At 34.4% G+C, this 26,138-nt stretch overlaps 1 protein-coding gene across 4 annotated transcripts in view; it reads left to right on the top strand.

Moving 5' to 3' along the window:
- LOC118195481 (cysteine-rich venom protein AnHyalC-like) overlaps positions 1–26,138 on the top strand; it is a 72,595-nt gene that overhangs the window by 44,902 nt on the left and 1,555 nt on the right. For all 4 annotated transcript variants that reach the window (XM_035366807.2, XM_085807486.1, XM_035366806.2 and 1 more), the window contains exons 4-8: positions 56–234; positions 3,576–3,673; positions 6,772–6,887; positions 10,087–10,221; positions 13,177–13,448. In XM_035366807.2, the coding sequence (XP_035222698.1) occupies positions 56–234; positions 3,576–3,673; positions 6,772–6,887; positions 10,087–10,221; positions 13,177–13,448 (800 nt within the window). The remainder of the gene's footprint in view (positions 1–55; positions 235–3,575; positions 3,674–6,771; positions 6,888–10,086; positions 10,222–13,176; positions 13,449–26,138) is intronic.

The following is a 26,138-nucleotide window of genomic DNA, read 5'->3' as shown; positions in this document are numbered from 1 at the left end:
TTTACTTTAAAATTATCACAAAATATAGCTCTTGAATTGTGACTTTTACTTTTAGAAAACTTTGGCGTCGGTCAAAACTTGGCTATTCAAACGACTAACAGCCCGACTCCTCCTCAGCCAGACTGGAAATCTGCAATCAAGAGCTGGTACGACGAAATAGCTTACTTCAGCAAAAATTACATAAGTCCTTTTGAGCCTCCACTGAGTGAACCAACATATGGACATTTCACTCAGGTAACCAAACAGTACTATCCAAATAGCTAATTTCTGGATTTTGATTCTTTCATTTACGTCCTGAAAAATAATTCTAGAGGCTGAAAGGCTAAATACGTATCTACTGCATTTAAGTAGGTAAAATAAAAGTATGTACCATATTTACTTAAAAATAAATTTCCTTAAATAAATCTCCTTAAAAATAAACATTGTACTTACATTTCAGAATAAATTTTAAGTAATAAAAACGTAGGTGATCATTTGATGACAGTAGCCAAGATTCTGCTTAAAATAAAAGTTACAAGTTAACTAAATGCAATGATTTACTACACTACAGAAAGAAAATTATGAAAAAGCTAATGATACATTATTGCCTGCTTGTTTTCAGGCATGCGAGTCGTCAGAATAGTGGATGCAGGTCTAAACTGAAATCTTTCAGCTAGACATGGCTGCTATAATAAGAGATGTCATTATTCAGTTTATATACATATGGTAATTACTTAAGTGATTTATTAAGTGTAATTATTTTATGTGGTATATTAATTAAACTACTACTTCTCATTCTGAAATTTAATTTATTAAAATATAAGTCTCTAGGACCCTACCAATTTTTACGATAAAATCTAGCGGAAAAAAAAAAAAAAAAAAAAAAAAAAAAAAAAAAAAAAAAAAGATTTCTTTTCGAGTAAATACTGGAGTTATGTGACAGAGTGGTTCTGCACGCTGGGCCGGTATTCCAGAGGTCCGTAATTAGATTCCCGGCGAAGGCGTTGTTAATTTTTCATCTCTCCGGCTTTTCCAAAATTCCTAATGCCTCTACAGTGGCACCCGAACTAAAAGAGTGTTGGATGATGATTCTCCTCGCCCAGGATTTGGCGATTGGGTTCCCTAAAAACCCCAGTCGCCCTTTAAAAGGGAGAGTATATAAGGTATTTCTCCCACCTTCTTGGCGTGCCTTCGTGATGTAGTGGTTCTGCACGCTGGGCCGGTATTCCAGAGGTCCGTGGTTCGATTCCCGGCGAAGGCGATTGCTAATTTTTCATCTCTCCGGCTTCCCAAAAAAATCCTAATGTCTCTACAAAGTGACGGATATAGGAAACCATATATTTTCTTAAAAATGAGTAGTTTAATTTAAAAACACACACAAATCTTAACTCTAAACCTACGATAATCCTCAGTTTGACAATTTGTAGTTGTTTTTATCGGTGCAAAAAGCTTAGATAGTTTTTATTGTTAACAAACCTACTACAACTTGTACCAGAGCAATCTTCGCTGATACTAACTACTCTCTCTAGCAAGTCAGTATCTCTTCTTAAATTACTCATGATAACTAAAGAACGGTCTTCCGTAAGAATAAAATAGAACTAGTACTTTCCTTTAATTCTGTAATGATAGTGATAATACTCGTAATAATATAATACTTTCTTCTCGATCGTCTGTACTCGCACTAACAGAAACTTTTTTTTAAACGTCTTGATATGTTGACTGGAACTTAACAACTGCAGATCGTTCCTTAGTCTTGAGCCTAATGCTTTATGTTTACGCTTTAGGCAAGATATTTCCGTTGAACTATGATTTTTGTTTAGTATGCACGTTCTAACTACTTTTACATTCTTCATTAGAAAAATAATTTCATAATAAAACCGGTTTATTACGATCAAATATGAAACTAGCTGTAGACATCATACAGAACTCTGAAATTAAAGAGTTGAAGGGGAAATGAATTTGGTTATGTATTCGTCTTATTACATCGATAATTGTCAACGTAAGTTAGGAAAGTATAAAAATAATGATTTTTGTAATTTTGCTCATGAAGTCCGAAATCCATCAAGTGATGAGTCCTGTAAATCTAGTTTTAAAACTGGGACGGAACTTTCCCCTCCTCCAGAGTACATTTCGGTCGACGTTTCTCGGAGACGAGATGGCTAAATAATCAATGGTCATTGTCCACTCCCGACGAATACTTAAGTTGCAACTGTCCGGCTATTTGAAACCATAGCAGAAATAACAACCATTCGTGTACTATGTATATGTATACCAAACACGGTAACTGCTTATATCCGAGTCAGACACTGTGGTATCATTTTTTTCACCTTTTATCTGTTTTACTGGAATCAAATAGGCATACTGGTCGAAATAATATTTTTTTGTTCCTGTATATTGCATGCACCATATTTCATTATTCTTGCATGACTCCTTTCAAGTATATGGCCTTTTTTTCCTCAAAGATTTTACACCCTCTTTTATAACAAGAAAAAACTTCCTCTTTTATGGTCATTCACATAGATACAAATGTGTTGTCAGAAGTTTCCAAACGCAGAGCGGGTTTGGCTTCTAGCTACACTTTGCCACAATGTACTTCATTGGCAGCAGCGTCCTCTTAAATATGATACAGATTTGCGTCTTCTGATAGGTTTGGAAGAAGCAAGACGTAAAAATAGGAAAAACGTTTTGATTTACTTTTTAAAACCAGAACCAGGTAGCTAAATTTAAATTCAAATTTAACAAATTGTATAAAAACAGGTTTCATTTGTTTTCATTTAAGTTGATATAAGTACATACTGTTACGGATTTTGTATTTAGTTAGTTATTTTTAGTAGAATTATAATTAAAATGGCTTTATGTCCCCATGCAATGCAGCGCGAGACATATTTTAAGAGAATGCTACACCGGAAAAGTAAAAATACAGGAGCACGCGCATTTAACATTTAATAAATAGATACCCCGTCATTTAGATTTAAATTGAATAAATGTAATTGACTACTTTGTTAGCTGTAACCGTAATTATACTCTTTTGCTTTCCAGAGAGAAACATCTCAGCTCAGTTGCCTAGTTACTGTTGATGCGATTTGTTTAGCTTTCTCTTCCTCTTTGAACTGCATTGTATTTTAACGTTTTTAGTAGTTTAAAGTATAGCTACTGGTTGTATTGCGTTCTATTTAACGTATCTGCGTTCTACTGATTATTACTGTCTGATATTGTGCTATTGTACTAATATCTCTGAGGAAAAATCCAGCATTCTGTTATATTTTTTCTGATAAGAATAAATTTTATTAACATTTTATCGGACTTGTGCATTCCATCTATTACGAACCCGTACGCACGCAACAATACTTTTCCTGAAATTTTAAATTGTAAATTCTAGTTTATATCAGTTTAAAATATAACATTTATCCTTAATAAGGTAAACAAAGTTCACCGTTTTGTAATTTGTTCAACATTTTGCAAAATATAAATAATATTTTCGTACAATTAAAACACCATTTGATTTAAGAAATTTTGGAACATTTTGCCAATGATTATCATAACTCGCTTATAAAGTTTGAATAAGAAATAAAAATTAACCTTTGTTTATTCTACAGCTCATATGGGCAAAAACATGGAGAGTTGGATGTGGTTTCGTTATGCACAACGCAGACGGTGTGTATACATTGCTTTACGTTTGCAACTATGGACCTAGGTGAATAGTATTTATTACATTTCTTTTATCTTAACCCTCTAAGTATCATGGCATTTGGGATCTATCAATGAAGAACTGTATTAAAATAGCTTTTAGTTGGTAAATTTGGGCAATTACTTATTTTAGCCTCTGTTTTAATAAACTTCCATTCATTAAGATTTTTACATGATGATGGAAAGCAGGAAAAGACAATAATTTAATTATAAGCTAATATGTAGCAAGTAATAAAATACACTTACGACAGTCACGCTACTCAGGAGTTTCAAATACTAGTAGAAATATTGTTATCTGTCAGACTGTAGAGTCTTATAGAGCAGGGGTTCTCAAACGGTGGTACGCGTACCACTAGTGGTACGCAAGAGAAAAATAGGTGGTACGCAAGGAAGCAAAGTATTTTTAAGCATTAAATTAAAAAAATAAAACCCCGACATCCTGATTGAGTTCTTTCTCTAACACTCGTAAATTTATGCGATCTGAGCTTTGTTTAAGAGTGGTGCTGGTAGTAGTTCTTTGTAGTGGTGGTACTAAAAGTTTTCAATTTTTGTTTAGATGGTACGCGTTAGTCAAAAGGTTGAGAACCGCTGTTAAAGAGTGTTTCGGAATCATAAACTGGTAGTCTTACTGAAAGACGAGATAGTGATTTCTCGCTAGGTCTTGAAAGAGATCACTGCAGAAGAAGGTTTTAATAACCTTTTAACCTTTTTATTTTTACCAAACTGAACAAAAACTCACTCACTCGGTGATCACAATCAACCACCACTTGTGGATAAGTAACTTGAACAGAAAATAAGATGTACAATCACAATAAAGTAAAGATTAGCTACAGGACTGGCTCTTTCTTTATCTTAACCCCTAATTCGGCTGCACACAGCAAAGCCGAGGCTAGAAGATCAATATTATCGAAAGAAAGTGGCTAGCACTGTATTCATCTACAAAGTTACTAAATAAACCACACGGCATAAATTCAGAGCTAAACTCTCCTACTTCGAACTCTTAAAACTGATACTTAAATACTGTTTCCAAACTCACTCAGATTTGCATATACGTCATTAAATTTACATTCTGGCAGAAAACTGAAATCAGATGGGAAAGGAAATTTTCTTAAACTAAAAATAATTGGTTAGAACCAAATAAGGTCTTTAAAAGGCATTTGCTAAAAGTATACGGTACTTAAAAAATTTTGTAATACTTACATAATATAAGTATAATATTGGATCTAAAGCCTAGAGTTTAGTCTTACATATTAAACTTCGCCTAATAATTTCTGAAAATAATGTGATGTCCCAGGCGTGTAAGGTTTTATTTTGTATACTGCTGGACAATTCTTATACTCCGTGATTCTTTTAACCGTACTTATAATATTAATGTGCTTGTAGCGTAATGTAAATCATAATTTAAAATAAATAACTTTAATTTACTGCGAAACTGTAAAACTCAATAATCTTTGTGTGAAAAAAATTCAACTGTCTTTCATTGAGTTGATGAGATTAAACTCCTTTTCGCACACTTTTTTTTATAGTATCAAAAATGATCCCAGGCTTCCTTTACAACCTGAATTACAAAAGAAATATACAGTAGGTACTGCTTAATGTAATCACTTTTGTTCTCGACTTTTTCGATAGCATTAACCGAATGATAATATTAAAAGATGAGAAAAAATGCCTTTCAAAAAAAGTAATAGAATTTAACTGATTTAATATATAAAAAAACAGTAACATATAAATAGGTAAGTTCACAACATTTTAATTAGGAAAAGGCAAAAGTTTTTTATGAACTCTTCCCAATGTCTTTAATGCAAAAGTTCATTTATGAATCATAAATATTACGTTTCTGGATAATAAATATTAAGTTCCGGAAATAACGTTTCTGGAAATTATTTAACTAATGCTTATCCTTAAGCTTATTGGGAGGGCAGCCCTCATTGAAAGAGAATATGCCAATATAAAATAAAAAATTAGGGGGGGGGGAATCAATCTTAGTAAGTGTTTTTTCATGGATTATTTTTTCTGATCTCTTTTTTTGACTCCCCACCCTCTCTTTTGAAGAAAGAGGATCTGTGTCTGAGGATCCTCAAAATCTATAAAATCTGCACTAATCTAAGGTTGCACTTTTTTGCTTAATTTAAATGGTTTATTAAATTCTAAACCAAACTGTTTGGTGACTTAATCGACTTAATCCCTTACTTTGTGATAACTTTGTCAAGTCATAGTGAAATATGTCTTGGTAAATTTTTATAAACTGTTCTGAATTTAATTGGCAAATTTACTTCAGTTTCAAAAATTAGTTCCATAACATTTTGATCATATTAATCGAATCGTTGATCACTGTTAGCGAAATATTTTCCATACATTCGTATACAAACGGGCGGAACTTCGGCAAATCAATAACAATACCGGAATCGTAACATTAACCACAATCACACAAAGCAACGTCTACTGTAGTTTATTAGCTGAATAAAATTATTGAATAATTTTAAATGGTTATACATGCGCCCTCCTGCGTGGTATGAGATTTCACAATAGTAAATCAAATCCAACTACTAAACACTTAAACTAAAATTGGTAGTAATGCTAACTTTAATTGGATTCGTAGAAACAGGGATTCTTTGAATAAATTTCATGTAACATGATTTGAAACAGACTTAGCGATTTGCTTAATTTTACCTAATTCAAACTGTACTTATGAACCATAGTAAGTGCATTAAATGCGAGGCGTCTTCTTGAATATTTATGCCCGTTAAAAATGATGAATTAGAAATTTAGATGCGGACTAAAATTTATATGTAAATTGAAGGTTTAAAGGTGAATTGAAAGTTAAAGATGAACTGAAGGTTTAAATGAATACCTAAACAGAACATTTTTATAATGCCAGACGAGAAATATTTTATATTTAAACTCATATGTGCTTTATATTATTGAACTACTTTAATGGATTGTAACATTAAGCTGAATTTCATGTGTTAAAACCCTGTTTAGCTTAATAATTATTTCTAAATATGTGCTATGATTACGTGGCTGAGAATCACGTATATTTATACTTAAGATTTTTAAAAAAAACTATCGTAATGAACAAACAACTAATGTATTTCAAAATTTTAGTGGCAACATTTCCCCGGAGAATGTATATAATAAAGGCCATGCCTGCGATGAATGCCCAGTGAATTCTTGCTGTGAGAAAACTTGTGATTCGGAAAAAGTGTACCCTGGTTTATGCAGTAAGCTACAATTAATCTGCATATTATGCTAAATAATGAGAATGAATTTTTATATAATATACTCGATAATCATAATGAACTTTTGCCTCCTCGTGTATACTATGTTATTTCATATAAGCTGTTTTGTATCATACAGGATGTTCGTAAACTTTTTCAACAAAATAAGAGGGATGTTAGTACTCATCTGTCTGAATAGTATTTAGAATAAAACGTAGGGCTGCATTCCACTCGGAGTGTCAGAAAAGAGTAAAGCTAAATGTCCAAGCTGAACATTCAACAATGAATAAAAATAAAATTAATGAAATCGTAAGTTTCAAAATCCTACTCAAATAAGAGAAAACGTTGATACTCAAAGTGGCGCCGAAGCATCGCGCTCACATTTCACACCGGTAGGCGAAAGACTGACGTTCTCCCTCGTAGACTCCAGGTATTTATCTTGTCGACTACAACAATGAATCTTGCGACGAGATTTTCCGCGGGTTCAACAAACTTCTCGTAAACCAATGGTTTCATCTGCTGCCTAAGGTAGATCAGTTCGGTGAGCATGGAGACTCAACCACAAATGCACCACACAGTTCCTTTAATTCCGTGTATATACAGTCCGTGCCAATTCCGTGTATATGCAGTCCGTGCCAATTCCGTGTAAATGCAATCCACTATAGCTTTCAGGAAGTCGTTCTGGACGATTTTATTCCAATAATAATCACAAGTATTGAGAATATAAAAGTTCGCTAAATGTTTTTAAAAAGTTCGCATCTGCTTGCTTTCTGTTGCCCCTTGATAAGTCAATAATGTGTTTCTTTTCTCTAGAATTATACATATAGCATATGCTTGAAGGTGTTGTTCTAAAATGTGCTTCTTCTCTGTCGGGGCAGAAATGACGACGGCTACTGGTTAGAGATGTTTCGAATTTACTCTTTTTTGACACTATGAGTAGAATGGAGCTCTAGGTTCCATTATAAATACTGCGCTTCTTGACGGCTACTATCAACCTTCTTCTTTTATTGAAACAGTTTTCGAATATCCTGTATATTTAGAAGCGATTTAAAACTTGTAATTGTATATTTAATTCATTTTCAGTATTTCTAGTGTGAAATGTATTGCAATTTCGTAATTTTATCCATTCATTAATGCACGATATTTCCGTTAACAGGATAATAACAGTTATTTATAATTGCAATGCAAATTACGAATTGTTCTAAAATTTGTGAAAAGGACACGATTGAATGCGATTACTTTCAGTCATAGTGATAAATATACATACGTACAAATATATGTACATATATATACACATAATTTTGAAATCAAAATTAATCTAAGGAAACTCAGATATCATATTCAGGTTGGAATAATCATTTGACACCCACATAATAAAACTTATAATGAAAACAACCATCGTAAAAAACAAATAAAAATACTATGAGAGCGGTTCCAAAATCTTCATACAAATCAGCGCAGTACAAAAACAAAATTCGTAAAAATAGTTTCTTCTAAGACATGACAAAGTGTGGAAAAATAAACTAATCTCAAAAGAAAAGCCTGTTTTTAAACTGCCAAAAAGTAAACTTATATGAAGAAAATATAAATTAAATCACTATATGAATTTATCAGTTGAATGACGAAGACGTGCCTATTGATGTAAAATGTGTTTGCCTTTACTTTCTTGTATCTTTCTTGGTTTGAGGAATTTGTTTTCATTCAGTTTTGGTTTGTCTGGAGATTTTAAACTGACAATTTTGCTGTTTTCGTACAAAATTATTTCAAATTGAGTATGATATTTGAATTTCTTTAGATTGTGTTTTAATTTTAATTCATATCACCCCTTATTAATGCAGTTTACAACGCATAATTTGAGTTTTGGATTTTGCATTTAATATCTCTTTCTTTTTAAATTATTAATTTTATTTATCTATTTACCTCTTCCTCTCTCTCTGTATATATATATATATATATATATACAAACACACAGGGGGACGCATATGCTTTTTTTTAATGGGACGTCTTTCTTAATGTAGTGGAAGACAAATATAAATCGAAGTTTAGACAACAATGCGTTGACAAAGCAGTTGATAAAAATTCTTTAATGAAAGAAGCAAGCTACGTCTGCTAAAGCAGAACAAATTTTGAAAAAGAGTTAGAAACTGAAAAGTTAAAAGACTAATTGTAATGTGTCACCGGAAGGTCGAGAAATTATGCAAGTTCCAAAATGGATATTAATCGTAAATTGTGTCAAGGCATGACACATGTATCCTGTTACAAGCAATATATAAAATGAAAACACAACTGTAGCTTATGGTGTTATCTTAAAAATCTATCTATTTTCTCAAGATGGAGGTGAGGTTTTAACAAGTAGGACGAATTTTAAGACTGAATATGACTTCGTAACGCATGAATGTGACTAAGATGCCTTCCTTCTCACAAGCAGTTTTTGATTGCGATATTTCATTTCTGACTTCGTCCATTTTGTCTGAATTTAGAAGAGACGGACGGTACTTCATTTCTTAAGCTGAAAGTTTCCAATTTCTTGAAACCAGATTATTGCACAGAAAACCATTGGCTTCTTAAATTCACGAACAGTTTGGAAGGTCCGTTTAAACACTTCCATAAGTCTTTTGTAAGTAAAGCTTTATGCGGTTCAGCTGGATCATGAAATTTGGTTCTGTTTTGTAAAAACTCATCTCTGTCTTGTATCAAACAAACAGTTTTTAAAGCTAACGGTATAAATTGCAACTGTAATTTCAAGTAATGCGTTACACGTAACAATATATAAGTGTCACCTATAGATACATTTTGCCATTACTATTTATTTTAGAATTTCAAAAGATTTTGAATATTTGTTGGGTGAAACTTTTGGATCCCCCCGCATTTGCGAAAGTTATTGCACTAAAGATAGATCTATAGTTTTGAGAAGATGCCTGAATTAGTGATTTTCGTAAATGCTGAGACTCGAAAATGCAACTAGAGACCAATAATGACTACACTTAGCATATAAGTAAAGTCATTTACAGTGTAATAAGTAAAAGCAATTAATGCATGTCTTAAAATTACACCACATAACTTATTTCTTTCTGTTAAATTTATCTATGAATCAAGAGTTATTTGAAATATATTTAATTTGCTATATATACTTTTTTATGCTTTTATATTAACAAACACATTTAGCAATTTTCAAATTCTTAGCTTCTTATATGTATTTCAGAAATAACAGATAATAAAGCTCCAACATACAAGCCAAAAGGATTAAATCTTTTTTACTGCGATTTCAACGGACAATCTGATTGTGATTTTTACGTCACTGGTGAAAGTAAATGGGAAATATACACAACATTATCCGGTAAGTAACTTAACATTTGCTGAATACGTACGTGTTACCGTGCCAAGTTTTTACATCCGCTTCTGCTAGCATTCAAGCAACTACGAGGGCTCATTCTGCTCTCCGTATTAGGCGGGGGAGTGGGCTCTCAAGCTTTCCCGTGAAACACTTAAAGAACTCTTTTCCCCTTCATCCCACTGGATGCCCCATTTCTTGGTAGTACAAAGTAAATTTATCCATGACCACTTTACCCAATCGACTAACTTCCTGGACACTAGGATTATCTTCAGAGCCACCACAAAGGATATGGAGCTCAAGAAACCGGTGAAGGACTGGTCATCATGCTACCCACTCTTACAGCTGACGCCGCTACCCTCTGGAACAGCATACATTGCCCTTTTAGATAGTAGGAGGGCTCATGTACTTTATGCCTCTAGAGCCTGACAGTCAGAGTATAAAACTAAGCCATAATATGCGACACCAAGGGTGACTCCAGAATGATATATAAAAGTTTTATGAACTGTGTTAGAGCAGAAAAATGTTTAATCAGTTAAAGCTCTCATTGACCTTCTTGTCTACTTTAAATTCCTGTAAAGCTTCCTGCAGAAAATGCCACCATTAATGTCTGTGTCGTATTTGAAGAGGATGTCTTCACTATACACTAGTCTACCGATGGTATCTTTTTCAAAGATCGATCGTGTTCTGGATGCCTGTAGACTATGGATAGTGACGATTTGCCCAAAGTTCTAAAAGCGAAGAAGAATACCACTACTAGGGGGCAGCCATGTGAGAATCATTAACTATCTTTATGAACTTAGATAGCGCCCTTCTACACCTTAGAAAGATGCTCCTTCGGATGATTGTGGAATTTGTCTCAGAAGTTACCCATCGTGTTTGGAGTTTGGGCAGCATACCACTCGTAGAATGAATCACAAACGACAAATGAGCTAAGAGTTTCGTTAAAGACATTATGCCAAAGGAAAAAGGATAAATAGGAATATCGTGCAAAATGAAAAATGACGAGGGAGAGCATTTCTAGACATGCCTTTTAGTTAGCCGATGAGCGGAATTTTTCATGTGCCAGAGGTATGACGTAATAGGATATGTGCTAAATTTGTACAAAGTATTGAACTAACATATGTTTTTGATACAAAATCCGGTCTTTTTTTCAAAGGGCATATAGTTATGTTTCTTTAGTTAGATTCCACACCTCAAATTATGCTTAAATACAAAGCTTTTTTAAATTTGCATGATCAGTTCTTTTTAAAAGTAACCCGTAATATTAATGAATTTAGTTTATATAAGATAATACCTTTTTTTGTTGATTAAAGTTCCTTGCGTTCATTTTGCATTATCTGCAATTTAGGCTTAATACAAGTAAGTCATGAATGAAGTGATGCGTTAAAACGTTTAAAGCTGAGTATCGTTCTGTGATTAATAAAGCTTTGAATAAAGATGGTCTTAATCCCAAAGAAATAAAACAACTTGTGGTTCATGTTTATAGAAGTGTTATTCTGTAGTGAAAGCAAAGATTAAATTGATTTTCATGAGCTAGAACACCTTAGATTCTTCTGAAGTTGGACCATTGGGCATACTGAGGTAAAAAAAAAAATACTGTTTGTGCGCAGGAGGAAATGCTGTGAAATAGAAGACTAAAGTAAAGGAAATAGCAGCAAGATTATGTCTATTTGAAAAACAATCGTTTTATGAAATCTACATGAATACCTTCACATGGATAATATCTCTTCAAAATATGTACCCCGAATTCAAAACTCAGTACAGTAATTCCAAAAGAGCAATGTGGGCTTAGGGAACGTAACCATCTCTTTACTGCCCAGGTTTAGCTCCAAGTAATTATTATCTGTTCTCGAAACTGAAATCTCACTGTCTTGAAAGTGGTTGAATGATGATGATGGCATGAGAAAAGCAATTATGAAATATTTTCAGGACTAAATTTCAGATTAATTTTTTAACGCTATCACCGCGGGGCTTGTGAAACCGTTACTCTTTTATCACTCTTGGAAATTTTAATAACTTATACAGAAAGTAAATAGATCTAAGAAAAGTGTTTAAGGGGTATTGGAACCCCAAAATCTTCAAAAAATTGTGATTTCGGATTTTTGCATTTTCAAATTCTCTACACTTTTATCTTTCTAAAAATACCATTCTTTAATCTCTATGAAAATTAGAACTGTAAAAAAATCTAGTTTTAATTTGTCATCTACTGCTTTGATCAATGAGGATTTTTACATAAAAACGTGTTTTTCTCCAAACATGATTTTTTTATACTCGATGTACCTTTTCTCAGGAACTACTGCTCACAGGTATCTAAAATTTTTATGGCTTATTTATTAAGTTCCCTAATATTTACTGAAATGAGCTTTTTGTAATAAACTTAGAAAAAAAAATTTTAATTTTTTTGTGTGCTAAATTTTGCTATGCCTAACAAAATATTCTGTAATTTACTCTAAAATTCAAAATGCTTCAAAAGCTCATTTCGTTATAATCAGATAGGTATACTTTAATTACAGAAGAAATTTCAAGCTTGTATCTACAGCAGATTTTGAGAAAAGGTACATCGAAAATGGCCAATTTAACATTGTCGGTATAGGGGTTTCTGATACCCCTTAATATAAAATTAAAACTTCAAAGTACTTTGGCAATTATACTCAGAGTTAATAATGTAAATAATTTAAAGCAATGAAATTGGGAAAAACACCTTTAAAATTTCTAATTAAGTATCCCTTTTGTTTGAACTATACTTCTAAAAAGCTTTCTGATACGCGTTATAATTATGATATGGATTTGAAATTTATTGGATCATTTTATCAACATATTAAATAACATGTTGGGTCCCAAATTTTGGAAACTAACGTCCTTAAACATTTTATCAAAATTCAGTTTTTAAACGGAATTACTTCTTCTAATGACCCAGAATTTATTCTCACGTAGTAAATGTATAATTTCTTTTTTTAGGTAACTATTTAAGCACTGTACTTAATGGTGGAGAAAACAGTAAGATAGAATTTCAAAACCATATTTTCCCTACATCTGCTCCTTTCTGCTTCAGCATAACGTATCGTAAAGGGCCCAATCTAGATGGTCAAGAAGCCGAAAACACTCTAGAAGAAAATTTTGTAATAATTGGAGCTGGAACTAGTAATCAAATCCTACCAGACTTCAATCCAGAAGCCACGCACCAGTTCAGCAGATATGACATGACCTTACCATGGAGTATAGAAACTCAGGTTAGTTTGAAATTCATAGTATAAATAAAAAGCTTATCTTTTTCGTTTTATTCGCTGTTTACAGTTAGAGACTCGGGTACTAGATATAAAAACCGATAATTATTGGGCGAAAAACAACTCATTAATTGAAACATAGTCACCCAGATAAAATAACAATTCCTTTAGTAATTTGAAATTTGATATAAAGTAATAGGACAAAACAAAACACTTTACTTGGTTATCTGATCAGATACTTAATTGAAAAAAAATGAACTAAGGTTGTCTGTCTGGTGGAGGATACCTCCTTGAAGGATTTTCTAATAGATTGTGTCACATACCCGTTGCATATGAGGAAATTCACGAAAGTCATATGCGACAAATCGATTCTCCAGGAACCAAACCCAAGAATGTAGAATTTCCCACCAATCTTACAGCCAGTACCCACCAATCTTATCCACTCATTTTTAGAACAACAGTTTTATAAATTGCAAAAAAAAAAAAAAAAAAAAAAAAAATTGAACTGCAATATTTTGAATCAAAATTTTTTTAACTACATATGTTAGGAAAAGAAACAGCAAATACAATGCGGTAAAATAAGGTATTGTTAAATAAAAATCAATAAAGGTGAGATAAAATAAGGTGCGGCTGTGTTGAAAGAAGAGGAAGATTGAGTTAAAGTAAATAATTAACAACAGATACCTACTCAAATTAGGTGGTTGAGTCATAGCATACCCCTTTTTCAAGGGGGTGAGAAAATGAAAAGATTTTGACCATAAATCTTCCGTCATGACCAGGTTTGCTTGGGTACGAATACTCGTATTCCGATTTGAGCAACTTATTATATATTCGAGTTCGACATTCGATTTGAGACTATTGAGAGTGCAGGATTTTTGCGTGTAAGCTATACAGCTATAGCTTAGCCCCCCCAAAAAACCCTCTAATCTAAAAATCGTATTTGGCACTGATATATAATATCTGGACTTATGAAGGGCCCATATCTCAGATAGCTTAGGGCCTTATCAAGTCTAAATCCGGCCCTGCTTGTTGAGTGTCAAATTTTCCATATTTTCTCAAAGTTTCCATAGTTTCAATACAATAAAATACAAAAGTTAAACATATAAATTCATTTGAACAATTGCATTAGATATTACAAGTTTATGTGTTTTTTTAAAAAAAGAGAGCAACTATTCCAAGTGGAGCTCGTTAATCCGAAATTTCAAAACAGTTTAATTTCCAGCACTGACTGATATTAAGTTTATAGTAGAATAACTGTGCATTTCGAAGAAATCTGACATAGTTACTTTGAAATGCATAGACTTCTTATCAAACTACGACGATAATAGTTTGGATTTGTTTCATATGAAGCCGTATATTTACATAATTTTATTTAGCTCCATTCGTGTTTAGCTACTTTCATGTTTTGTATAATGAAAGCTGTGAGGCCAAAGAGTAAGTATTTGATAATGACATAGCGGATTCCTATTTCTTAGAATATGTACTAATTAGCATAAAAACCGAAACAAAATATTGAAAGTTCTTACTATTTATGCCAGTAATTTTTCGCATAATAAAGAATAAAGTTTCTGTGTTGAAACTGACAACGGAAATTAATTCATATAAAAAATCGCGGGGAAAATACAATAATCAGTCCTTCAAACTGTAATTATTTAAATAAGGTTTAATAAAATAATCAAGCTTGCAAAACTGATTTGTTTCTTCAAAAATTCATACCTGGCGTCCTCTTAGTAGTTAATTTCAAGTGTTAAGTACTTTCAATAGATGGCAGCAGTGTACGATTCAAAGCAAAAATTATGAAGATAACCAAGAGTTCTCAAGTCCTTTTTACATCGACCCCTTTTAAAATAAGGGGTCAGAAGATCCTTTTTAAAATACTACTTTGGAAAGAAGCTATAAAACATAACCATAATACAAACAAATGCCCATAAAATAACTCACAGATAATATTTAGACTAAGAATATGAATGGAAGCTGTGAAAATAAATTGGTTATTAGATTTATGTTTTATTTATTTATTTATTTTTGTAATATTATTATTCTTAATTTTACAAATGTAAATAAGTTTTCAAAAACAAAATCACATATTCTATTTGCATTGTATATTCTAATTGAACATCAATTGTATGATTTTAATTAATGTCATGGTTGCGCTTGATGTACTGATAGAATTTGGCATAAATTGCTTAATTCTTAAATCACCTCGTTCACAAAGATTCAGCGTGTTTGCTTTCCGTAGTAAATTATTGACTTGACTAAAGCCTGATTCCGCTGGGTAAGAAGAGGTAAATGTCTATAACGTTGGTTCGACAGCAAATTTAATTTTGGGGTATTTCTCTTGGATGTCTTTAAAATTTCAAAACTTAGCATACCCACGTATTTCGAATAAAAAAAAGTTCGATAAACTCTTTTTTGCATCGTAGTATCAAAATCAGATGTACCGTAGTTGAGCGGATCTATGACATGTGCTGGCACATTTAAATTTTCAATGTCTTGGAAATCACATTAAACACACACATTAAAACCTTTTACATTTTTGCAAGCGACTTGTACATACAATGCATCTTCTAAAGAAATAAAATCCTTTTTAACAACGGATTAATCGATAACAAGGAAAAAGAACTAATATAGAGCGAGGTAAAATAGCAACCTTTGTTGCAGACTTGTGCATGGCCAGCTGTCATTGCTGGTTTATCTTCTATTGCCGTGTAAATCAGATTAAGCGTGGACCTACATACGAAGTAGACATACTACTGATTCTTAATTCTTATCTCTACATTCAAATATTCAGACATCTTTTCTCAAGAATTTATGCTATATTTAGCATTCTGAACATTCTTTTAATTTCAGTTGGCTATTATCTTAAATATAAAAGGTCATTTCTAAAGATATTTTAGTGTGGAGATTATTATTAAGCGCTATAAATGTATACAACATTCTACTGTTTCATATAAGTTTTGACTCGAAAAATTTTGTAATATGATTATTATAACCAGCGTTTTTTAAACTTTCTGGTGTAGGGACCCATAATATTTACGAAAATTTTGTGGGACCTCCCCCATAAACATTGCGCAAATCCGACACGCGTGTGAGTGAAAGTATCAATTTCTTCACCTGTATTGTAATATACTATTGCATTTTTAAGTCATTAACTTTAATTTTTAAGATCTAGAACAACGTGAAAATTTTAAATAAGTAACAAACTTAAAAATATAAAACAATAATAAAAATAAATTCAATTACTTGAGTAAATTCAAACATTGACTATTGTCTGCCCAATACGTGTAGCCGCTTCGAAGGTTACTGCTGAGAAAACCCACTTACTTCTAACATTGCATATGCGAGGATTGAGTCAGGATTAAGAATAAACAGGCATACCCTATAAGGTATTTCTCCCGCCTCCTTAGTATGTCTTCGCGTATTCGAGAGGCCCGAGGTTCGAGTCCCGGAGAGGGAATTGCTCATTTTTCATCTCCTCTGCTTCGAAATAACTTAATGGCTCCACAGCGGCGCCCGAGCTAAAAGGGTAGTGGATGGCAGTCCATCCGGTAAATTGAAATATTTTCCATCTCTTTTTTGTTCAGTTTTCTGTTTTTTATACTTATTATAACGATGCCGTACATTTAAAGGCTACTTAAGAAAATATTTTCTCAAACGGTTCGGTTTCTTGCGGGATTAATGCAATAAGCCCAAGGTCGTGAAGCCTTAGTAAAAAGAAAGCAGATTAAAATGCAATATTCTTTCGGTGAACGTTTAAACTAGCTACCAGATACATATAAGAAATAGATAACTCAAGAACTTCAAATTAACCATTTTTGTTTAATAATTTTTAATTACTATTGATCAATAATTGTATAGAAATAGCTCTTGTTCACATAAAATAGTGGTTAAAATGAAAAAAAAAAAAAAAATTCAACACTTGACTAACAATCATAAATCAAATTAGATTAATTTTTAGATTTTGAATATAGTTCTTAGAATTATCAGTAACATGTAGTTGTCTAGCCCTATTTTCATTTGGTTCCATTATGGTGAACTTTTATGACACTTCCACGCAATTGATTTGCTACTTACACAACACTTTTTTGTTTGATACCGAATTTTTGACAATAAGAACTTGAAGCTGCTATACCATGGCTTCCGAATTTGGTTTCATTCGTTGCAGCTTCACAAACAGATATATTTTTCTGGAATGCATTCAAAGATTTGTGTACCAGAAGTCTGGAAATTATATCTAGGAAATCATGTTTTCATAATACTACTTTTTGTTCCTGTCTGTCAAAATGTTACTTTTATTTTTAAGAATACCTACAATTAAATTATGACAGTCTAAAGGGCTATGGTCTGTTTTCAGGACATTTAACAAAATTAAGTCTCCAATAACAACCGGTTTCTTCATTTTTCTAACCAATCATTTTTCTAGGCCCATAAGAGGCAGAGGTAAAATCGCTTAACGTTGGTAGTTCTAACCTGGGTTCGATTCCAGGCAAACGGAATGGTTTCGCGGGCATTTTCGTAGCTTTCAGCATGCGTAGCGTGTATACTAGCCAGTTTCTCTTAGAAAGTCTGTAGAGACGTTAGGATTTTTTGAAGCCAGAGAGATGAAAAATTAGCAAACGCCTTCGCCGGGAATTGAACCATGGACCTCTGAAATACCGGCTCAGTGTTCTGACTACTACACCACGAAGGCACGCTAATGAAGCGGGAGAAATACCTTATATACACCCCTTTTTAAAGGGCGACTAGGATTTTAGGGGACCTAGTCGCGAAATCCTGGGTGCGGAGAATCATTATCCACAACCCTTTCAGTTCGAGCACCATTTGTAGAGACATTAGGATTTTTTGGAAGCCGAAGAGATGAAAAATGAGCAAACGCCTTCGCTGAGAATCGAACCGCGGACCTCTGGAATACCGGTCCAGTGTGCAGAACCACTACACCACGAAGACACGCTAGGGAAGCGGGAGAAATACCTTATAAGTCCTCCAGGAAGGGATTTCTCTATTATGCTTTGCCATCATTAACTAAACTAAACCAAACCCAGTCTGATTCCTGCTGGTCTCTTCTGGCCATTGCTCTCTCCACAGATTGAGGCAACATGGTAATAAATTGGGTGAATTTTGAAGAGCACAATATAGATATGGTACAAACAGAACGCATCTCTTCTTACAAGTGAGCGAGTTGGTTTTCCTTTCCTCTTTCTTTTGCCATTTCTCTTTCCTTGCTGCCCTCTCTAAACCGATCCAAATCTTCCTTCGCTGTCACTTTTTTCTAATATATTTACTGCACTGGTCATTGAGCCTAATCCTAACTAATTTTTTCCCAAACAGTGCTGCGTATGGATTTCAACCTGCCTCTGTGTTCTGAAAATGCTTTTGGCTTACCTAACAAAACGGTATACTAGAGCCGAATCTGTACTTCCACTGTTTTCCATCCCAGCACTTAGCATATTTTTACTGCCTTGGTTGCCCCCTGTGATTGCGAATGCCGTGGTCTTCCATGTATTCATTTAGGTTCAGGTCACATAGTTCAAATGTCCTTGATCAGATATGCTGTACATTCAGGCCAGTTATAGCTTTACAAAATATAAGAAGACAAGATTTAGTTGTATGATTTGGTAGTTGATTTATCATTTGTATTCTCTAAAGGAAAATGCTCTGAAAATCAATCAAATAAACTGGATTCTGAAGACATTCTTCCCTCCGCTGAATAAGTCGTACATATGTTACGGTGTTGTTGAGATTTTCATATGTGACACATTTTACAAAATGATACACGAATTTCAGCTGCTGTTCTAGGAGAAGTGAATATATTTTTAAACACAAATAGTATTTATCTCATTCACCATATCCAGAGGCACAGCGATGGTGATTAAACATGTCAAAATATTCTTCATGAGAAACTATTAATACAACAAATTCTTCATTACCTTCTTTTTTTAAATTAAAAATCCTTTTACCTTTTGTTAAATATTTGCATAAGTCGCCTGTAGTAACGGCAACCGCCGGCAATAAAAGGAGGTGCTTTCCTTAGTGGCACCGCAGTTCCTTTTAGTTTGAGCCAGAATAGACCTGCCCGGGGAGAAGCCAGGGGATGAGAGAGTCCGGTTTCCGCCCTGTTCCTGTTCCCGTCTTGTTGCGGATCCAGTCCTGTTCCGGTTCCCGTCTTGTTCCAGTCTTGTTCCGGTCCTGATCCAGTACTATTCCAGTTCCAGCCTGGCTGTTTAAGTCCAAAACACGTAGGAGCGGATGTCTGAATTCAGCGAAATGGAGATATACGCCGAAAGGGCTAGATGGATTCTGTCTTTTAAGGGAAAGTGTTCTTCACCGTGCCGGTATAGCTGTTACTTTAAAGCACTTTGAAGTTTTTCCGCCCAAGATGTTAAGTTTTCGTTTATGATGTTAAGTTTTCATCAGTGTTGAAGTTCCAGTTAAATAAACCTTTAAGTTTTAGACAAGGTTTTTGTGTTCTTCAGAAAATTTTAGATTCGAAGTCAGATACAGCACATAGGATTATTATCGGAAAAATCAACATTTGGCGTCCGCGACAGGATATTGTCTGCAAGGTAAGCGACTTTTTTTATTTTTGAATCATGGAAGCTTTAAAATTAGCAAGAACTCAATATAGAAGACTATTCGGTAAAGCTTGTAATGAATTTGACAATGAAGAAACTAAATTTAATCAGGAAGAAAAATTAATTAAAATAAAAGTTATTGCCGAGAAAGCTAAAGTTTTGTTTGATACTGAAATGAAAATACGAGAATTAATGTTTAAAGAAATTACAGATGAGACTTTACTTATTAAGGAAATAGATGAATCTGAATTATATTTTGATAGGTGGAGACTTCTGGAAAGTAAAGTAAAAGATCTTACTTCTGGAACCCCGAATGTAACTTTAATTGATCCGTCCTTTATTCAGAATAAAATGTTACATTATCCGAAGATTAAATTGCCTATCTTTGACGGCAACGTGAAGAAATGGCTAGGATTTTGGGGGCAATTCCAAAAGATTGATAAAGATCCTACATTAGATAATAATGATAAATTTGCTTATTTAGCACAGGCTATGGAGAAGAATTCTCCTGCAGAGGAAATAGTTAAAAGCTTTCCGCCAACTGGCGATAGTTACAAGAGCGCAATCGAAGCATTGCAGACGCGTTTTGGTAACAAAGAATTACTAACGGAGATTTATATTCGTGATTTGCTAACCCTTGTTATTCAAAAACAAGGTACACACTCTTTGCGGAAACTATACGATGAACTGGAATCTAATCTAAGAGCCTTGGAGATATTGGGAATAAATAGAGGCAAATATTGCGCGATATTATATCCATTGGTAGAATCAGCATTGCCGAATGAAGTCTTGAAAACGTGGGAGAGACTTAGGTTTTCGCGTAAAGGACCAGAAAGTTTAACCGGCGAAAACGCCGAGTTAAGAGAAAGGGAATCTGACATTGAGCGCCTTTTATGTTTCTTGCGCGGTGAAGTTGAAAGTGAGGAAAGAATTTCTTTAGCAGCTAAATCTTTCAATGTTTTCGATCGATTGGCTCACGGTAATAAGAAAGGGAATTCTGGTTTAAAGATAAGAGAACCTCGCTTAAAACCTACGGCAGCTGAACTGTTTACTTCTTCTAATGAAGCTAGAAAAGGCTGCATATTTTGTTCCAGTATAAATCATGGTTCTGCGGAATGTTTTCAGGCGCGTAACTTATCGTTGTCGGAAAGAGAAGTTTTGGTCCAAAGGACACGCTCTTGTTATCTGTGTCTGAAATCTGGACATTCTGTCAGGAGGTGTAGATTAAAAACAGTTTGTTTTACATGCGGCAAAAGGCATCATATTTTTCTATGTAAGGGCCATTCACAAATGAGTGAGACAAGGGCAACGGAACAGCCTCCAAATCAGGCTGAAACACTCGCCAACATTTCTTCAAGGTCTCCTAAAGTTTTGCTGCAAACAATAAGAGTAATAATTAAAGGAGATAAAAAATCTCGTTCGGCTCGAGCTATAATTGATACTGGTTCTCAAAGGTCGTATATTCTACAAAGCGCAGCTCAAGATATGGGTTATAGGTATACGGTAAAGGAATACCTTAGCCACGCATTATTTGGCGGTACAACGACCAGTTTGTGTGAACATAAAGTTTACAAAATTCATTTATCTAATATGTCTGGCTCGTACAGTTGTAATTTTGATGCGTTAAGTCAGCCTGTTATTTGTAATAGTATACCTTCTATTGGACAAGGAATATGGCTTAAAGAGCTTGCTGACTGTGGAATAAGTTTAACAGATCGTTTAGAAGGACCCATAGAAATTTTAATAGGAGCCGATGTTGCAGGACGATTATTAACGGGGAATCGTAAACAAATTTCAAACGGTCTTGTAGCTATTGAGACAAAGTTAGGATGGACGGTTATGGGAAAAACCGGGGAGTTGAATAGTGAAGGTTCAACATTCTTAGTTACATCAATGTTGAATAAAGAGGCTTGTATTTCTGATTTATGGGCCCTCGACTCGCTTGGTATTACGGACCCATCCGAACAAAAGACTAAATTGGAATTATATGAGGCTACCAGGCAACATTTTCTTGATACTGTAAAAATAGAAGATGACCGCTTTGTAGTGTCTTTGCCTTGGTTGGAAGGGCACCCTCCCCTGTCGGATAATTTTGAGTTATCGCTTAAAAGGTTGCACGGTACGATTAGGCAACTTGAAATAGATAATCTTCGCCAAGAGTATGAAAATATATTCCAAGAATGGCTCAAAGAGGGCATAATAGAGGAAGTACCCGTAAATGAATTGGATTTACCCCATCATTATTTGCCACATAGACATGTTGTTAAGGAACATAGTACTACGAAGTTACGGCCAGTATTTGACGCTTCGTCTAAAGTAAAGGGTTCTCCGAGTCTCAACGATTGTCTTGAAAAGGGATTAAACCTTATTTCATTTATTCCTACAATCTTAAATAGATTTCGCCAAGAAAAAATAGGGGTGATTTCTGATATTCGTAAGGCCTTTCTACAAATTGGCCTGAATTTTAGTGACAGAAACTTCCTCCGATTTCTTTGGATAAAGGGTGAAGATGGCTTGAAGCATTTTCGTCATTGTCGAGTCGTATTTGGTGTAACCAGTAGTCCATTTTTACTTGGAGCTGTTATTCAATATCACTTAAATTCAATTTTGGAGAAAAATGATGCAGATGTAAAATATTCTTCCAACATTATTGTTAAATTAATGAATAGTTTCTATGTTGATAACTGTGTAACAAGTGTCGGAAGTGAAGATGAATTACAGCGCTTCATGAAAGTATCTTCAGATGTTATGGCAGAACGAAAATTTGAATTACGGGGTTGGGAATATACCGACTGTAGTTTGGAAACAGAAACTATTGCGAATGTATTAGGTTTGTTATGGGAAAGACAAGGCGATACTCTTCAAATAAATGTTGCTAATTTACAAAATCTTTGTTTCGAGAAAGTTACGAAAAGAAGTATTTTGGCAATAGCCCATAAAGTATTTGATCCCATCGGTATAACATGTCCAGTCCTTATATTACCTAAGATGTTATTACAGCGTACATGGGAAACAAAAGTAAAATGGGACGAAGAAGTTAACACCGAAATTAAAAGTAAATTTTTGAAATGGGTAAAAGACATTTCTCTTTTGAAAAACATTAAAATTCCAAGGTGGGTACGATATCAGCCAAAACAGTGTTCAATCCATGTTTTCTGTGACGCCAGTCAAGCAGCGTATGCGGCAGTAGTTTTTATTCGTGTAGAAGAACCTGAATCAGTTAAAGTACAGTTGCTTCAGGCTAGGTCTAGAGTTTCCCCTTGTGGTAAAAAGGAAACTACTATTGTAAGATTAGAATTGTTAGCAGCAACTATTGCATCTCGTCTTGCTGCAGACGTTCTAAAAGACTTTGAGGCCAGAAGTATATTTTTCTGGACAGATTCAACTACTGTCCTTGCATGGATAAAAAGGGAAGAACAATGGGGGACATTTGTAGAAAATAGAGTACAGGAAATAAGGCTTTTCACACGTGTGGAGGATTGGAGGCATATACCTGGTCACCTTAACCCTCCAGATCTTCCAAGTAGAGGGTGTTCAGTTCGCCAACTCTCCCAGTCAAAATGGTGGGAGGGTCCGAGCTGGCTTTTAAAATCCCAAGAAAACTGGCCGAGTGCCGAATTTATAACTGATGAAGCGGAAATAGCCAGCGAGAAAAAAAAGGCAGTGGTTTCATCTCTAGTGTCTACTGAAAGGTTTAGTTTGAGTGAGCGATTTTCTAGCTATCGAAAAACAGTTAGAGTTGTTGGTTGGATTCAACGATTTTTCTTTAATTGCAGAAATAAGAAAAAAAGGAAAGGTGAACTCACTGTTGATGAATTTGATTTTGCAGAAAAGGTTATTATTCGCTTGATTCAATCGGAATCGTTTCAGGATATAGAAGACGCACGCTTACGAACTCTTAGTCCATTTTATGATGCGGGAATTGTAAGAATTAAAACTGGTGCGTTTCGAAGAGATGACACGTTAGAGTTTAGAACACCTATAATATTATCAGGAGAACATCCATTAGTTAGGAATTTAATTATGGAAGAACATAAAAAGAAAGGACATGCAGGTGTACAATATATACTGAATACCTTAAGGGAAAGGTTTTGGTTGTTATCTGGCAGAAGAACGGTGCGTTCTGTTTTGAGTAAATGCATTACTTGCAAGAGATATTCTGCTGCACCTGTTGACCACATATCAGCCCCACCGCCAATAGAGCGAGTAAATGATTCAGCAGTATTTCAAGTAACGGGTATAGATTTTTGTGGTCCTTTATTGTTGAGAAACAAAGAAAAGGCATGGATCTGTGTTTTTACATGCGCCGTTTATAGAGCGGTCCATTTGAAGTTGCTGACTTCTCTATCTACAGAAGTGTTTCTTCAGGCTTTTCATCGGTTCGTGTCACGAAGAGGTAAACCCACAACTGTGTACAGTGATAATGGAACTAATTTTGTAGGAGCTTCAGAAGCATTTAAAAATAGATTTCGTAAAGAATATTTGGGAATTCTTAAGGTTTCGCATAAAAGAGCTGAAAGGAAAGTTACTATTAAATTAGATGATATTGTTTTGATCGGTAGTAGTGACAAAAGACTTTTTTGGCAACTTGGTCGTGTCATAGAACTACTTCCAGGACCTGATGGAATAAATCGGCTTGCAAGAGTAAAGACCCGAAATGGAATCTTGCTTAGAGCAGTTCGAACTCTGTATCCTTTAGAGGTAGCGCAAAATGATGTACCCGTGAAGCTGCAGAATGAAAAACAAGATTCTTTGTCTGAACTTAAACTCAACATAGATGATAAATCTGTCAGGCCTGTAACACGATCTGGTAGAACTGTAACTCCGCCGGACAGATTGGCATATTAAGGCTCTTTGGTATTGTTTTACTTTGATGTGAAAGTTCACTTTTTTTTCTTTTTTTTTTTCTTTAGGTGGAAGGATGTTAAATATTTGCATAAGTCGCCTGTAGTAACGGCAACCGCCGGCAATAAAAGGAGGTGCTTTCCTTAGTGGCACCGCAGTTCCTTTTAGTTTGAGCCAGAATAGACCTGCCCGGGAAGAAGCCAGGGGATGAGAGAGTCCGGTTTCCGCCCTGTTCCTGTTCCCGTCTTGTTGCGGATCCAGTCCTGTTCCGGTTCCCGTCTTGTTCCAGTCTTGTTCCGGTCCTGCTCCAGTACTATTCCAGTTCCAGCCTGGCTGTTTAAGTCCAAAACACGTAGGAGCGGATGTCTGAATTCAGCGAAATGGAGATATACGCCGAAAGGGCTAGATGGATTCTGTCTTTTAAGGGAAAGTGTTCTTCACCGTGCCGGTATAGCTGTTACTTTAAAGCACTTTGAAGTTTTTCCGCCCAAGATGTTAAGTTTTCGTTTATGATGTTAAGTTTTCATCAGTGTTGAAGTTCCAGTTAAATAAACCTTTAAGATTTAGACAAGGTTTTTGTGTTCTTCAGAAAATTTTAGATTCGAAGTCAGATACAGCACATAGGATTATTATCGGAAAAATCAACACCTTTCATCTATTGTGTCATTGTTTCTAGTTTATCAAATTAACTACTAGTCTTCTTTTTTCGAGATTGTAAAATTTCATGGATGGTTTCTTCTACATTTGCATTGCTCTACAGCGTTTTAACCACATCGTCACTCTTGTTACAGTATTTATTCATTTTTTCCCGTTAAGGCCATGATATTAAATTCATCTTGGTGATCCAGTTTCACCCTTGTTACTATAGTGTTTGCTATCTTGTGCTTTTTGATTTTTAAACTAACAGTGAAGCTATCTTGACATGCAACAAGGTGAAATAAAAACCCACAGTGCCACTAGGCTTTAAAAGTATGATTTATTACAAAAAGCGCTGAAATGAAAGCACGTAATTTCACTACTCAGAACGCTGCATAGAAAGAAAACCCACAATTCAGCTAGTACTAAGCAGAGCTGAAGTAAGAGCGGTAATCTTCGCCATATATCACCTTACAAATTTCGACCGACTTTTGACTTAACGCTGTGTTGATTCTAGTACGGTGGCATGCGATAAGATTTCATTACAATAAGCCTTAATGAAACCAGCTGTTAGAGAAAGCAACTGACTATTTTCTAACTAGCCTAAAGGTATATATGGACTCTTTGCAGTGAACATAAAATA

Source organism: Stegodyphus dumicola, chromosome X1 (genome assembly GCF_044657685.1).
Source record: "Stegodyphus dumicola isolate Sdum_Otavi_A_Nest chromosome X1, ASM4465768v1".
Lineage (NCBI taxonomy): Eukaryota > Metazoa > Arthropoda > Arachnida > Araneae > Eresidae > Stegodyphus > Stegodyphus dumicola.
The sequence above is the reverse complement of the archived record's forward strand: the minus strand, read 5'-3'. Positions and strand labels throughout refer to the sequence as shown.